This window comes from Zosterops lateralis (assembly GCF_965231275.1).
Source record: "Zosterops lateralis genome assembly, chromosome: 16".
NCBI classification, from domain to species: Eukaryota; Metazoa; Chordata; class Aves; order Passeriformes; family Zosteropidae; genus Zosterops; species Zosterops lateralis.
Window position 1 is genome coordinate 409,155 of NC_139776.1, and position 13,414 is coordinate 422,568.

At 44.7% G+C, this 13,414-nt stretch overlaps 1 protein-coding gene across 1 annotated transcript in view; it reads right to left on the reverse strand.

Annotated features, from left to right (window-relative positions):
* PREX1 (phosphatidylinositol-3,4,5-trisphosphate dependent Rac exchange factor 1) overlaps nt 1–12,889 on the reverse strand; it is a gene marked incomplete at its 5' end in the record, with an annotated part of 97,382 nt that extends 84,493 nt beyond the window's left edge. The window contains one exon of the mRNA XM_083873166.1: nt 12,740–12,889. Coding sequence (XP_083729292.1) covers nt 12,740–12,889 — 150 coding nt within the window. The remainder of the gene's footprint in view (nt 1–12,739) is intronic.
* Nucleotides 12,890–13,414: the final 525 nt, after the last annotated feature.

A 13,414-nucleotide genomic window follows, 5' to 3' on the forward strand; every position in this document is an offset into this window, starting at 1 on the left:
CCAGACATTGTGCAAAACAGGGTATCACCCTACATATTCCTTCCTTTTCTATTTTCCTCTGCTACTCAGTGTAACTGCAGAAAGCTTCCAGCACCCTCCACCAACAGATTGATCCACAAAGCAAGTTTCATCAGCCTGACCTATTCACCGTGCCAAAAATCAAGATGAAGCCAAGCACACTTAGAGAGAGAACGGCTTGCTTAACTGTCAAAAAGAGGAAAACACACATTTCTTCAGGGACTGTTTTGCTCACTGAGTAATCGCTGCATTTGGCAAACGTACAAAAAACCCAAACCAAACCAACAACAAAAATCAAACCAAAGTAATAAAAACTGTGCATAAGTATTAATTTATAACAGCAGGAACTGTCCACAGCTGATTTTTTCAGAGAACCACCATAGCTAGTGAATAGTGAAAGATTATGTAAGGATGCCTGTGATATGTCTTAGTGACCCACTCTAACCACAGGAGTATTTGCTTCAGTACAGAAATATTGATCTGTGCTTCCTTTTGACTCCTTCCATTCATCTAAAAGCAATACTCTTTCCAACTGTGTTTAGTTCAAAAGTTATACTTTCGATTCAGTGGTCCAATTTTGTTTCTAAATGCTTTTTGCTCTTGTTCCCTAACACCTAAGTGCAGTTATTCTGGCAAATGCTTCTTCTAAGTGTTGGAAGGATGAATGCACGAAGTGAAAAAAGCCACCTCCAATAAGATTATCTGTCCTTGCACAAGGGCTTTGCAATCATTGGGAAGGAAGGCAGTAGCAAGAACAGGGAGGCAATGCCACAGCCAGGGGACTGAACACAGCACAGCCCTGGGAGTTCAGTGCTGGCAGAGCTGGAGGCTGCTCAGGGAAAAGCCCAGCAAAGCAGGTACTGCAACACTCCATGCACCACATTTCACGTCCCCTCTACCATTTAATGACTGTTAAAAACTCCCACGGTACTTTTCTCTGCTATAAATAACTTAATTGGTAAATCTCACTTTTCAACTGTACCTCCCCAAAATACTGTCTTTGGTCCATACAGCCTGAAAAGTTATTTATTTACTGATGAGTTTTCAGAACACATTCTCCTCATGTGAACAGAGGACTTTTGCCAGCACTGAAGATGGCACATGTATTTCTAACAGTGGCAGTTTCCCATGTACATTCTTAAGAGCCAACAAACAAGACAAACTCTGTGAAAAGTGTCTCCCCAAAACACATCTCTCCTTTTCCTGTTGAAGGATCATGCTTCAGACAAACCAGTGCTCAAAGCAAATGCATTTCTGCAGCTCCCTTTGGAAAACTTCCCCCACTGTTCTGCCCTTATTGTCCTGTCAGCATCCCCTCCTCACAAACAGCTGCTTCCCAACTGAACTGACTCTTGAGCACAGTTTCAGTAACACAGCAAACACAACCACCAGCACCCAGAGGGATATGAGCTAAAAAATTATATGCAAGTGTCCAGCGATTATCATTTGAAGCCTTTGATTTTCTTCAGTAAAAAGGGAAGTAAATAGAAGAGAAATGATCAAGCACCCTTCACAGGAAGGACCAAAGTACTTTCAGTCCACAGTATCTCAGCTGACAACGTTCACACTGAATTAGGTAAGTAACATCCAGTTCCTTTTCACACTGTCCTGAAGTAGTTGTCAGCCATTCAAATTGTATTTCCTTTCTGTCTCCTCCTCCACAGACTAAAGAAAATAAAAGATCCCAAGTAATGACGGCAAGAGTCAGTAATGACAAAATCTAAGGATATATAAAACAAAGCATCAGAAGTAACACCATCCATATCAACCCTCTCAAGGAAAAGCACTGGGTCTGGTGTGAGCTCCAATCTCCCAGAATCCTGCTTTAGCACTAAGAGCCAGAGCCTGGTGTGGGACCAGGGCCCACTGGTGACCCACAGGGCCAGGACATGCACCTGAGCCTTGCAGCTGTGGGACAAACTGGCAGAATGTTTCCTGGCAGGCTCCGGCCTCGGCCTGCCAGCACTGTCCCAAACAATTGCCAGGCATGGAGCCAGCCAGGACAGGCCAGGGAGCTCTCCCAGCAGGCAGCCTGAATGCAGATATCCTGCTCTCAGAGCTCAGTGGCACAACACAGGACCACGCCATGCCTTTGGCCACAGGGCTGAAGAGTGGCACTGTTTTGTTTACTGCATTTCCAGCCCGAGTCTCTTGCTTAACAGCACAGGGCATTAACCACTGATCAGGTCTCACAGCACAGGTAAGCTTTATGTCCATGGCTTCTCCTCTGTGACCTACATATTAAATAGCACTCAGCCTACTCATTTATACCTACACTGAGCTTGTCCAGTGTTCCACAACAACATGAATGCTGTTTAAGAATCTGATTTGAGACTCCAAAAAACTTTTACAGCCTTCTGTTGCTGCCCCTTCATACAAAAGGGAAGGGGCTTCTTTAGCCCCCTAGGGATGAGGTTAACAGCCAAGGCTCCCTGTGAGGTGATGCATTCAAAGCAGTTGCCAGATTACTCAGAAAGTCCCATGGGACCAGAGACTCTGCTGTGTAGCTGAAACCCACCCACCTATCTGAGATAAGAATTTGCATTTTAGTGAGTTCTTATCAGGAGTCTGCTGCCAAAGCAAGGCTCTCCACCAGTGACACACACACTTTGAATATCAGGGAACTCCTCTCATAGTCATCTTCCTCAGTATCCAAAATAATCCCTGAATGCAACCTTTTATGTTTCCCCTCTTTCCTGACAAGTATTTCCTTCATGTATCCCAGACAGGCTGTTCCAAATTAACCATGCAAGGATGCCAGAAGCATGAGCAGGTAAAACTTTCAAGACAAAAGTGTTATCACTAATGTGATTTACTGTAGATAAAAGAAGGTGTAAGAGGATATGGATGATGTTGTTAGGCTTTTTTTTAAATCTAAGGCCATGCTGTCACGTACAAAGGTAGTAAGCATCCTGCAGACATCCACTAAAATGAGACTCTTGGGTTTAAAGCTGTTTCTTAGTAAATTGCCCAGATCCCAAAGATGAGCATCAATTCCTTGGTGGCAAGCTCAGCAGTCTGGGTCACTGCAAAGGACTGGAGCATCCTCTGTGCAAAGAGGTGTTCCCAGGGAAGGGGCAAGCAGCGTGCCTCTCTCTCAGGGATGAGCATTTGCCCACTCCAACAGCCTGGGCCAAGACATGTCAGCAGGAAGGATGTGGGTTGGGTGTCAGCTCTGCTGCACAACTAAACCAGCAGCCTCATTTGTGCAAGCCAAACTCCTGGCCCAATCACAGCAAGTGTCACTCCCAAAACATCCAGTCAAACAGTTCTGAACATATGCTCGAGGCAGGAGCCCTGGAAATGTTGGTCCTATCACTGAGCTAGTGGTATCTTAACAATTGACAGATCCACAGGGAATATATAAACAGCACTCTGCCTATCAGATGGTTTGCTCCTTCTTTTCTTTTTAGCTGAAAGTGTTTTACTGAGCCAAATAAATTAAGAATAGTCTACAAAGATTTTTACGGACTAAATAACTGCACCCGTTTTAAAGAATAGTGTCCTCATTTTAGATAAGCAAAGTGGTTTGGGAATCAACAAATTAACCTGTTGGCACAAGAACTCCCCACAGAAAAGCCAGAAATACAAAATGAAGATTAAGAATGGTCACAAAATGTACTCCACGAATCATGAGACATCAGATTATCTGCAACAAGGTATTATTTGTATGCCTGATATGTTTCCATAAAAAATAATTTCAGCACTGGGAATAGCAGTGAGAATGACCCAGTATCCTCACATGAACCTACACGCTCCTGTAACTCAGTTCCACGGTACCATTTTCTCATACCCACCTTTAAATAATCAGGATTTAGAAATCTATGGCCCTGACTGCAACTCAAAGATACATGACATGAAATTGTCACTGTTTCCGGAGCTGTAGGAAGTGGCATTGCCAGCTGGTTTGTAACAAGTTCTTGTGCCGATAGCACTGGGTGAAAGGGCAGACAGGCCAACAGTCAGTTCTGTCCCTGGGCTGGAAGTGACCAATCTGAGATCAGCTTTGGGCACTCAGCATCTCATGGCCTGACATTTGGCATTCAGCTGTATAAGCAAGGAGGAAGACTCACTAGGAAGAGTGAAGGAACTGTTTTCTCCTCACAGAGCTGTTTTCACTTACTCTGCCCTGGAGATGTGCAGTTCAAAGGGAGCCAGTGTCCCTTCCGATGAACGGCATCTCCAGAAGGGTGACAGTGATGTGCACAGGTCACAGCCACCCTGAGGGTCTGTCCCAGTACAGACCCACTGCAGCTCTCTACACCTGCTACAGCTCCACTCAATCACACCTGCAGAGGTAGCGTGAGGGCTTTAGTCACACCTGACTGGGTAATTAAGCAGGACTCTTCATCTGCCGCAATGTTTAAATCCAACACTCCGATCAGATCTCACAAATGCTGTTGGTGCAATCCCCAGTCCAAGCCTACAATTTGTGATACAGAAGGGAAAAGCAGGCAGTGCTCAGTGTGGATGAGATGGCTTTGCATGAACTGCATTGCTCCACAAGAAGCCTTTGTAGCTGATTGAGAAATAACATGGTTGCTTATTTCAAGTTTTTCCCTGTCTCCAGCTGTACTCACTCCTGGTAACCAGGACAGGCTGCCTTTTGCACAGGAATTTCAAGCTTCATCAATACCAAAAAATGTATCACCATTTACATGCTAAACCGCATTACAACTGTGCACGGCCTTTACCACTGCAGGCTGGAAATCCATCTGGGGAGACAAAAACAGAAAAGGGATTCTACAGCTGGAAAAGAAGACAGAAATTCACACAGTCCCTTTATATTTTCTCGTAAGTGCTTGAAGCCGCAATAGGCAGGCAACAGAAACAAGTAATTCCTTGAAAGCTTAATCTGTCACAGACTCATCTGGGTGCCCAAAGGCAGACACTGTGCTTGGGGGATCCTGCTTCTCCAAGCCCCAGAAACCCTCTGTGTGGGATGCCTGTGGGAGTGCCAGGATGTGCACACAGGAAGGTGGCCTGCAAACACACCACCTGTTCCCCTTAGGAGGGTTCAGTGTGGCACTTGCAGGGCACCCCCAGAAGTCTGACCCCTGTAAATGCTTTATGCCAACACCTAGTCACAGTCACTGCTGTGAGCAATGAGCTGTCCCCAAATGCAGGTACAAACTCAGACAAACCCTTCTCTCCTGTGATGATAATGCTCTGTATACTGTACAAAACCCATTAAGCAATCCACTGCCTCACTTGCTACTGCTAAAGCCCTGGGAGTGCCTTGAACCTGGTGGTTTGGGCACTAGAGTTCAGGACACTAATAGATTAGAGAATCCAGAGAGCAGCACAGGAATTACCAGAAGTAAAATTAAATTTGCTTTTTTGAGAAAGCAAATTAAACAATTTGACAATTTAGCGTAATTTGAAGCAACATATAAAAACATTCTTGAAGTATTTAAGGGATTGACACAAAGGAAAAAAAAGCCCTGAAAATATTAGATACTATGTTAGGCATTCAGAAGAAATTTCTAATATTGACAACATCTAAACACTAGGATAAACCATCAGAAATGAAGATATTTCCATATTAGAGCATGATGGGATGGTTTGTCAAGATTCTCTCCAAGGCTACTTTTCACGATTCTATGATACAAAGTAAAATTGAAGAATTACATTTCCCATCCCTGCAAACCAGAACTCCTGTCTATGGCAGAAATACTGTGTAACCTGGGGACTGGAAAATTATCAAAGTTTTTAAACTTCTTTGCTTCCTATATTTAGGGACAAACAAGTTCCCATCACGGGTATCAATCTATTTCCTGCAAATATCAGGCAAAATGTTGTAAAAGCAAACATGCATCCATACAGTCCAGCTGTGTGCGGAGCAACTCCAATATTGTGCTCTCTGCAGAATTGGTTCACTTTTGGATCCCCTTGCCCTTTCCTGCCAGAGGACTGCAGGACTCTGTCCCTGCCCTCCCACAGGGCTATTGCAGGAGGGTTTTTCTGCAGAGGCCCCAGCGCGGCCCTGGGAAAGCCCAGGGCAGCCGAGCGCTCCCTCCTCCCCCAGAGATCATGGCACATGTTCAAACAACAAGCGGCACGCCCGAAGTGAGAGGGAGGGACGGACGGCAAAGGGCTGATTGATCACAGCACAGCGCCAGAGGAGGGAGGATGCGGAGCCACAACCAGGGCAGACACCTCATTCCCAAGGATGTAACAAGACCAAAGTAGGTCTGAGATAAAGGGTAACAAGGGTCAGATGCACACCAAGCTGGAATGACTTGAGGGAAGCAAAAAGAAATTAGTTTTAGTTCTCACCTGTATGGCAGTAAACTGGTGAAACTGCACAGGGAATTTATTGATATTTTCTCATCACAGAAATTCTGTGAGAGTGCAGAAAGAATAAATACCTTCTTTCACATAAAAACCTGCTGTACTCCTACGTAACTGATTTGTAAAGCCTCCCTGCAAAAGGCATGAGCTCGGCACACTATTTTCCAAGAGACACACGAAGCTCATACAGCTCAGAGCAGGAAAGGACCTGGGTATTCTGCATCCTCCAGCCCCGATCTTAGGCTGCAAACTAAACCACAGGGCTCTCTAGACCACAGGCTCAGATGAATAAATATTTTCAGGGCTTTCTCTTTGCTTTGTTTTGCCTTTCGGTTTCTCACTTCTGCTTCATCTTTCTACATCCAGACTGTCTTCTTCACTTTCTTTGTATCTGGGGCAAAAGAGCCTTTTAATCTATTTGCATTTCAGCCTTTAGCTGCTGAATTTGCACTACACTTGGTCTAAACAGAAAACTCAACTAGCAAAATTGGCAACCTCAAACTCAAGAGTCATAACAAAAGCCCCTAAAAACTCAGGAGCATTTTTATTTTGCTAATGTTCTATCTTCAATTCGTGCTTTACAACCAGAAGGGCTACAAACATGTCATTTAAAATGAAAGCCGTAATCTTCCTCAATTTACATACATCAGGAACCAGGCTTTAAAAACAAAAAAAGCTCCATGACTTTGAACAGAAGAACATCTTGATGGTTTGCAGTTCTAACAACTGGCTGTAGGTGACCAACTGACCCAAAATAACAGATCAGCAAAGCTAATTTAGATCACTTCCAAACAATTTCCTTTCCTATCTCCTTCCTCTTCCCCAAGTGCTCTTTTAGCTGTATCACAATAAAGGAGGAACATTACCCAAACCATATGGTTCACCTTCCAGAATCAGCGTTTATCTGTCTGCTCTGAGGGTGAACAGGCAGAGAACAGGGTAGGACAGGAATCCACAGCTCACAGCTGAGACAAATGGTCTGTTTGCTGCCTTATTAGAGCACCAGAGCCTCATCTTGGATGCAAACAAGATTGTGAAATAGAAAGGGAAGGGGGGTGGGGAAAGACCAAACAAAGCCTGCGATGCTTATCACGTTTCAAGATGGGTGGAGTGCAAAACCCAGAGAGGATCAATTACACCTACAAAGCAAGCAAGAAAGGGGAGCAAAACATAAATATTTTGAGACAGTAGGATGTGGGCTAATTTATCTGATGGCACATGTCCTAATGAAACATTTATACAATCGATAGAATTGAAGAGGACTTGTAGTTTTCATACAAAAATGAAGGAATGTGTGACACTAAAACCTAAAAATAGTACTGGTACAATTACTTATCCAGTTTGATACCTATCTGGTAAGAACAATTCACCTTTCCTACTGTTTTCACGCCTCCACAGAACAAACAGCAATTGCTCAAGCTAAAAGTACATTCTGTCATTCTGACATTAAAATTTACAAGTTGGTGGTTTGTCTCTGGAAAGATGAAAGAGACATATTTATATACAATGCAGAGAACAATTTGGCTTTATATAGTCGCAATTATCGAAGCTGTGGGAGCTGCATGCGCAGGCTTGAGCTGAATGTTCAGTGAAATAAATGAACGCGGGGGAAAAAGGTGATGCAACAGAGTAACTACCACTGCAATCCAGTGTATTGGATATCTCCTGCTCCAACACTTCCACATGTAATTCATGATTGTATCTACAAAATGGTAAAAATAACCCTTTAGAAACCTTCCAGCTGACTACTATATACTCACTATTTCATCTCTTTTTAGAATGATGCTCAATGAGTATGTGTGAAATGGCTCAGGGCTCCTGTGTCTCCTTACTTGAGAGCTGGTCTTTAATTACTGAAATCCTGTGTCAGATTTGACTGGGTTTCTGTGGAATGACCACGCAACAGTCAAACACACCACAACATTTCTTTCCCCAACAAACTGTGCGTGACTCCTCCAGACCCAGTGACACTCAGGAGCAGTGTGAGCAGAGCCTGGGTGAGCTGAGAGCTGCGCCCTGCAGAAGCTGCAGCTCCAGCTGTGCTGCCAGCCCCACATTCCTGCACAGGACTGCACATCAACAGACACACGCTGCCATTTATCCAGCTCCTCACTCCAATGAAATTATCACCTGGTGTGAGTCCCTCACACAAAAAAGAAGTATTTACAAAATTACACAGGACAATATAAACATTTCTGTATTTGTAACAGAGTTAAAAGAGCCCCAAGGATTATTGAATCCTAAAGTCTGGAGACTGAGGATCCTTATGGTTTATGATCACACCAGAGACTTACAAGAGAATTATCTGCCTTTATGTCTTTGAAGTTTATCTTACTCCTGGAACTTTTACTGAAGTTCCACTAGGTTCTGACAATTTTCCACTTTGCTACTTCTGTGATCACTAGTTCTTTAATGATGTTAGCAGCAGTATATTTCCATCTGCTCCATGCAGTTTTCCCTGCTGCTTAAAAAGTTTGGCTGTACAATGAGCCTTTCCTAGTACAGCCAGTAACACAGCTGCAGAACTGCTGCATTGTCTATTAATGCTCCTGAGTAACACAGCACTTCTTCAAGGATGGTTCCATAATTAGCAATAATACCATCCCTGCCTCACAAAATGACAAATAACACAATAACACAATACCATCCCTGCCTCACAAAACGGTAACTGAAACTGGACACAATATTGTGTGTGTATTCATAATTAAATCAGTAACTTCAGGTCATCAGCTGTGAGCTGGTAGAAAAGCGTTTTCCCCTCCCCTTCCTCATTTTAAGGAAATATCCAGGACAGCTGGGACTATTGAAATAGTTGTATATATAGTACCATATCTGTATTATATGACAATTTAATATAAAATCCAGACTCTGTTTACAAAAACAGCTATACCCCTTGGAACTGATCATCTCACCTTGTAAGATGTGGAACAAAGCACAGGGTAAAACTATCGAGTTTCATTCTCTCCATAGTTATGATATATTACACTATAATAGATAATACAACACTATTAACACACACATTTATATATATACATACATATATGCACACACACACACATATAATACAAGTATCAACAGGAGTACCAGAAACTATACAGGAGCTAAACTGGGTAGGAAGTCCTTCTCATGTCCAAAATTAAATGGAATAAAATTATTACAAATCACATACAACGTGAATAATAATGGGACATCCAAGTTACATTTGCAGATACAACTCCATTTATCAAAATTACTTTAGGTATGAAGGATAACAGATTCTAGAGACTATTTTATTTAAATAAATAAACATCTGTAGCATTTTAATTAAATGAGTACACAACTCACAATAAAATATTCTTAACACTGACTAACACTATTTTTATTGTTAGAAAATAGAGCTTCATGTTCTATAACTTTAATTACTTAATTACGACTTTAATTATACTTTATATACTCACTTTATTAATTTATGAAAGCAAATTATACTTTATATACTCACTTTATTAATTTATGAAAGCAAAATATGGAGCACAATCTTTTAGGCAAAGCAAATAAGGACTGAGTCCTTATGCTAATAATGAACCTATTTTCCCCTGCAGATAAGTGGGAAAACATTTCTAAGCATAGAAAAAAAAAAACAAAAAGGAAACCTTTCCTTAAAAACGATCACATATTCATCTCCTAAAAGAGATTAAAATACAGTAAGTAAATTGAAGTTACTTTGATTTATTTGCAACCGCATAGTATTAAATACTTACAAGATTCTAAATACTTAAGAGATCCTTGTACATTACCAGGGAACACAGGAAGCTGCTGCTAGCAAGCAACTTCAGTGCTGTGAATAAACCCATAGAATTTGGCTGTTTGCTTTTTAAAACATTGTTTATTAAGAACACTTAATGAGGACTAGGGCTTCAATAGCAAATATTTAACCAAGAGCACAGATTCTCTCACATAAGCACAACTGTCCCAGCCTACTTGGAGGAAACTCATTATGATGATAAAAGATACGAGATTCAGCTTTCCTTTATTTAATCCAAACTATTGAAGTTTCTTAAGCAAAGGAAGCCATACCCCACATCTGTCTCACCTCCTTTTTGACAGGAACAAGTTTCCAGAAGATCCGGGTACTGCAGTTCTCCCGCACAGAACCGCCGCCTTTCGGGGCAGCCAAAATTACCTCTGGATCAAATGGGGCACAAACCATTTCAGTGCAGTTCACACTGTGGAGCAAACATCCAGCCTTGCCCAGTCACCCTGGAGCGTTACCCTGGTGTGTTATCCCCGTGTGCCCCAGTGCAGGTTTACTCTGCACAGAACACCAGTGGGGGACACAGATCACGGGGCAGGAGGGGCGGCCCCTGCGCAGCGACGGCTCAACAAACACCAGTTCTGTGGCCTCATCTGTGAGGCCCAGCAGAGCTGAGAGAACAGTCCCAGGGCTGCAGCAGTACTTTATCAGTGTCAGAAAGCAAAACTTTTGGCCTATAACTGCATCTAACCCCAGTGATCATACAGATGATATTATCCTCGCACCTTGTGGTGGCTGTCCAGTGTGGGAGGTGGGGCAGGATTCCTTCCTGGGGGCTGCTTTGTCAGAAAGATTAAGTTATGGCCATCCACATAATTTATGCAGAAAATATTTCACACTCCAAATTGTATTTTTAAAAATTCCATCCCAGTACTGCTCCTTTTACCCTGAGACCTGCAGTGGATCCTCCTTCTCCTTTCCTTGGGGCCAACACCATTCAGCAGCCCAGAGCAGCCACAGAGAGACTCAGTCTGTGAGATGTAGGTCAGTGACTGGAGAAACTGCCATTATTTAGGACAGCACATGAATATTTGACACGTGCACCAAGTTAAGCCTGTGTATGAACGCTGCCCTAAACTAAGGCCCAGAGATAGGAAAGATTCCATCCCTCAGTGCTTTATTCAAACATAATTATCAAAACACAAATTCCGTAGGGGGGTAAAGCTGCAATTCCAGAACCAGCACCAAGATAATGCTGTAACCACTCCACAGCTGGTGACAAAGTGCCTCAGAGGGCTCTGAGTGCCAGCAGTGCCAGCCAAGACCTCAGCGAGTGCTCATTTACCTCTGCCACGATCTTCTCCTGCCATTACCTGGGGCATATTACTCACTCCTGTTCAAATGAAAACTGCCAAGTTAATGAACACAAATAAATAAAAAACCTGTTTTGGTTTTTTAATACATGAAAATCCCAATTAGCTAACACTGTGAATACATTTAGCTGAAAGAACCAGAATTAAAAATATATGTAGCTTGAATCTGCATTCTAGCCTGCAGCTAACAAAATCTCAAATTCAGTACTTAGGACAGAGGAATTTTCTGAGGGATTTTGGTTTTGTTTTTTCTGTAGGGTGGGGCGGCTCTTCTACATCTTAGGGCTTTTAGAAGAAAACCTCCTCACACTGAGACAAAACCACAGTTCTAAATGAAGCTAACTGGCACTTCAGTTGGAAAACTCAAATTAAAGGCTCTGAGTTGAACTACTGGAGAGAGGAGGGTTCAAGTAGAGACTAGTTCGTAAAGCAACCACATCCTTGTCATTTATCTTTCATGCCAGACAGTTTGCCACTTTGGTGAATCTGGAAAACACCAAAGACAAACGGATTTTAAAAACAAACAAACAAAAATCTCTCCAGAAGGACAGGTCAAAAGGGGCCCAGGGTCTAAGCCCTTTTAGATGAAACCAGAGTTTAGTCTTTATCTAGGAAAACACCAGAAAGAATTTCTGCCCTGACCAACCTTTTAGAAATCTCTGCAGAGACTTCCTTTGCTTTGATTTTTGATCTCTCGGTGATCACTAGTTTATTCTTCTTTTTTTTTTTTTTTTTTTTTTTTTTTTTTTTTTTTTTTTTTCACTGCTATATCTGTTATCTAGTAACTTTTACTGCAGGCTCTCCTAGTCATTTGCAGGAGAGTGGTGCTGCACAGATGAATTCCACATTTAGAACCTTTACAGGAAAATGGAAATATCCAGATGGATTTTTTTTTTCTTTTTTTCCTTCTGAACTAGCCCGTGAATAATTTCAGAGGCAGGTATAATTGTTTCCACATGCACAGACACCCCGGGCACAATCACAAATTTATGTTTACCGTTAAACAAAAGATACACGTACAACATTTATTTGTAAATAACGGACGGTAAGGGTAGATTTTCCAAGTGGGTGGGTGTGCAAGCGGCTTCTAAAGAGCAGCAGCAGCGGAGGGGACGAGGCGCTCGGGGGAAGATGCTCTGCCGGGCCGGGGGCGCTGCCCGAGCCCTGCTCCCGGCCGGAGACTGCAGGGGCCTCCAGCGGGGCCTCCCCGGCACAAACCCCCTCCCCTGGCCGCGGACCGGGCACGGCACTCCCGCCCTCGTGCCCGCCGGGAGGAGCCCCCCGCCCGCCGCCCCCCGGGCTCCCCCGGCCCGCGGGCACTCACCGACTGCAGGAAGCGCAGGGTCCCCACGTAGTCGCGCTCGGTGCTGAGGATCTCGTTGAGCACGCAGAGGCGGAGGCGCAGCTGGCGGTCCGTGTCCCGGGGGCAGCCCGCGGGCTCGGCCGCGCCGGGCGGTGCCGGTGGAGGGTCCATGGTGGCGGCGCGGGCCGGGCCGGGCGCTCCGCTCCCTCCCCACGCCTCAGGAGCCCCCCATGGCCCTGGGCCCGCCGCCCGCGGCCGGAGGCGTTACTGGGCCCGGGCGCGGCGCGGGGCCGGGGACATGCCGGGAGTGAACAGAGCCGGGGGAAGTCCCGCCGCGGGGACGGGGCGGCGCGGGCGGCGGGGCCCACCCCACCCCGGGGGCCGGCGGAGGGCGGGGCGGGACGGGGACGGGGCTGGGGGGGTTCGGCCCGTCCCGCGCGCCCCCAGGGCCGGGGGCTCCCCGCGCTCGGCCACAAACACACACGGCCCCTCACACTGCCCCTGGCACACACAGAGACTCACACACACAGAACCTCACACACACAGAACCTCACACACACAGAACCTCACACACACAGAACCTCACACTCGGCCCCACACACACACAGCCCCGTACACAGCCCCGTACACACACAACCCCTGACACACACAGAGCCCCTCACACCTCAGCCCCTCACACACACCGACGCTCACACG